The 3,220-nt window shown below is 43.1% G+C and overlaps 1 protein-coding gene across 1 annotated transcript; it reads right to left on the bottom strand.

The window, feature by feature from the left end:
• Positions 1 to 230: 230 nt before the first annotated feature.
• SARC_13652 (hypothetical protein) lies at positions 231 to 2,617 on the bottom strand (the record flags this gene model as incomplete). Its single annotated transcript, XM_014292218.1, has 4 exons — positions 231 to 686; positions 1,158 to 1,312; positions 1,859 to 1,995; positions 2,543 to 2,617. Coding segments are annotated over 4 exons (383 nt in total), but the record flags the coding sequence as incomplete, so codon positions are not given.
• Between the last annotated feature and the right edge of the window lie 603 nt (positions 2,618 to 3,220).

Below are 3,220 nucleotides of genomic sequence, written 5' to 3'. Positions count from 1 at the left end.
GTCAGTAAAGATGTTTCAAATTTATTCTCAATATTCGTATCTATGTGTGGCACAATTATTCATAGAGCCGTCGAACCTATTCTTGAAATGTGCCTGTACAAACACATATATATACCGTATAACTAGTCATCCGCATTTCATTTAAAGAAACATGTATCGAAGTAGTAGTATATACGAACAGTGTAGACGAGAAACCGTGATCTCAGTTTTACAACCTCAAATGCAAGCACCTATATGCAATCGCATGGGCGACACTGGCGAGTTGTCAGGTGATTCGTGTTTTATTGTTGTATAATTAGCCTCATATCCGAAATTGCCTTAGTATGCCCCTGGAAATGTGACCCCTGAGGTGACGTTCCGTCACTTTCAAGCGGACTTCGAGAACAAGTCCCCGAAACTTGCTATGTTTCGTCTCAAGGCTGTTCTTTGACAGATCGCATCCATACGATTCAAAGATGAGGTGCAATCGGAAACTCAGTCGGTTCGTAGGTGCCAACCGCTAGGAAAGCATGCCTTACAATGCTCGCTCGATCAGGTACGCGTACACAACACAATGTCGTACAGAACAGGCGAGCTTTGAGTTGGTCCTCTAACAGAGGACCGTCGATGCTTGTCTATTCTACCAGGCGGCATGAAGCTAAAGCTGTCTTGAATCCTTCCGATTGTTCGTTTATCGCCTTGCAGCCCTGGTATTAACGGTATCGAAACGATTAATTAGTTTATTGACGAATAAATGAGGAAAGCCGCATTCGAGAATAGTAGGTTGTTTTTGTTTTTCTAGCGCGTCTGTCTACATGAACCATACGACTGTGCGAACGTGTGGTTGTAACACAGCTATCCTACAGACACTCTTACAACGAGATATACAATGATACGAGTGTGCAGGAGAGACACTCCACACATTCATACGACGCCTCCTCGCAACATAGTCCTCTTAAGAAGTACCTGGGTCGTACAAGGCTGACCATGTGGCTACCAGTGTACGAACATACGGCGATTACGCATGCACTCTTCCCAAACAAAGAGACGATAACCAACCGATAGTACCGTTGCTGATATCAGACCACCCCCCCCCACTCTCTCTCCCAGCCCCCCCCCTAAGTCAGTTCAGACCCTCCTCCCCACATGTTTACGAGACCCCCCACATGTATACCTACCTTCCACCGCGTGCACCGTTTCTGCCTGTTGTTGCTGGGCCACTAACGAACGCCCAATCAACGGCGATCGTCTGGTCCAGAAGTTCGGTACCGTTCAGACCGCTGATGGCTGCTTGTGCTTCTTCGTGTGTGCCGTACTCTACTAGAGCGTATCCCTACAGGTGTATGAATAGACTTTAGCAAACTCAACCAAGGACAAGGAACGACGTATAGAATCCAGATTTGGCAATGAGTTTGATATACCCAATAGGACTTTGCATATGCAAACGTATGCCTGTGAGCTTTTGTATACTCAATTGACCTATAGATTCTCAACACCAAAATGCACAACCAATTACACTCATAAGTTTGTGCGAAAATATCTAAAAAGTTCTCCCAAGTGCGGTCTTCAGTGGAAACGAGACCGCCCATGTGCTCGATATACACAACTCAGCACACAACCCGCCGTCACGGTTGTACTTCGCAATCATGGATGAACAGCGGTCAGACGAGTACTCATGGGCCGCAAGTGAGAGTGCGTGGCTGCGTGTCTACTGGTATATGAACAGATTGCACTGATAATATGAATTAATGCACGATCTGAATACAGACTTAATACAGAAAGGGTAGAATAGACACCATCGTACCCAGTGTATCCTACTGACCATGCACTTCACTGCTATTCCCATCCAAACTACATAGGTTGAATCAAAGTCACATACTTTAACGAAACCGGTTCGTCGGTCCAGGTTGAGATGTAGATTCTTTATCTCACCGAAGTCTCCGAAAGCCTCGAAGATGTGGTCTTCCTGTGCTTCCTCGTGTATGTGCGTCCCCACAACAATGTATCCCTCTACGGCTGTTGGGCAGGCGATTGAATGTTTATTCATACAAGATTAAGCAGGTATATCATATCGGTGTCTCGAATAAAATAAACATAAGACAAGTTTTGTATAGTCGGCTAACATAAGCCCCTAATACTAGTATCTCGTCATAGTGCTTCGCAAAGAGTATACAGTGCTTTGTAGAAATACACACTGAAGTAGCTGAAAAGAACGTGAATACAGCGTACACAGAAACAGCCTAGTCAGATATACTGCCATCCTAGCCATCATGAGGGAACCCAATACCACTGTACATTCACAAGCAATCCGGCGAAGGTTTCAGAAAGATGATAGGCTCAATTTATGCGCACTCACTCCCACCTACAGAAGTGCACTATGGTGTTATTTGATACGCGACACAGATTGTATGATTGTATCGCGTTCAAAACGCATTGGGCGACGGGGCATAACCGATTGAAAGCCATATACGCAAAAAAAAAATGTACGTAAACAAACTTGCACACATTCAACTTGTTGTAGTTCCAGTCGTTTCAGATAAAAGCGTTCGACTTCTTAACATACATCGTTGTGCGCCTTGAGTTGCAGCCTCGGATGAGATGGACTCGTAGGTATCTTTTGTGTTGTCCCTTCGATCTGTTAGGTGAACGGCAAAGGAAATAAAAGCTCAGAACAGCGTCAACCCTGTGACATGCATAGCATTGTGTATGTGGCGTTGGATCGGAAAGTTCTTCAAGAAACGAATAAACACACATACGAGCAGAGCCATAAACGAACAAACACACTTTGAATCTCTACACATGATAAATATTTCCGAAGGTATGTATACATGATAAAGTATATCTGAAGCCAAGGGAAATCAACATGACAAAAAAATATCGAACAGCTACATACAAATATACGAACGGGAACAAGCAAACATACATACGGAACAAACAAATGGTTGACTTTATGCACACGTTTATACGTATATGTAGTTCGCTCACATTCTCATACATAAAATATATATGTAAATTAATATACGCCACTGACACACACGTATAAATCTGTATAGGAACGTTTGCAACATTATCTATATATGGAGGCGAATAATGATATAAAAACAAAAATAAATTCCACATGAACATGATTATCAGCATAACCATAGATATGAATAGTATATATATATATATATATATATGGACCCGGGGAGGAGAGTTGTCCTGTCCCCTTGGGATTATCTGTGTTGGAGTTCAGCTAATC

The sequence above is a fragment of the Sphaeroforma arctica genome (genome assembly GCF_001186125.1).
Source record: "Sphaeroforma arctica JP610 unplaced genomic scaffold supercont1.3548, whole genome shotgun sequence".
In the NCBI taxonomy this organism is placed as follows: Eukaryota; class Ichthyosporea; order Ichthyophonida; genus Sphaeroforma; species Sphaeroforma arctica.
Note: the sequence above shows the minus strand (reverse complement) of the source record. Positions and strands in the feature narration are given on the sequence as shown.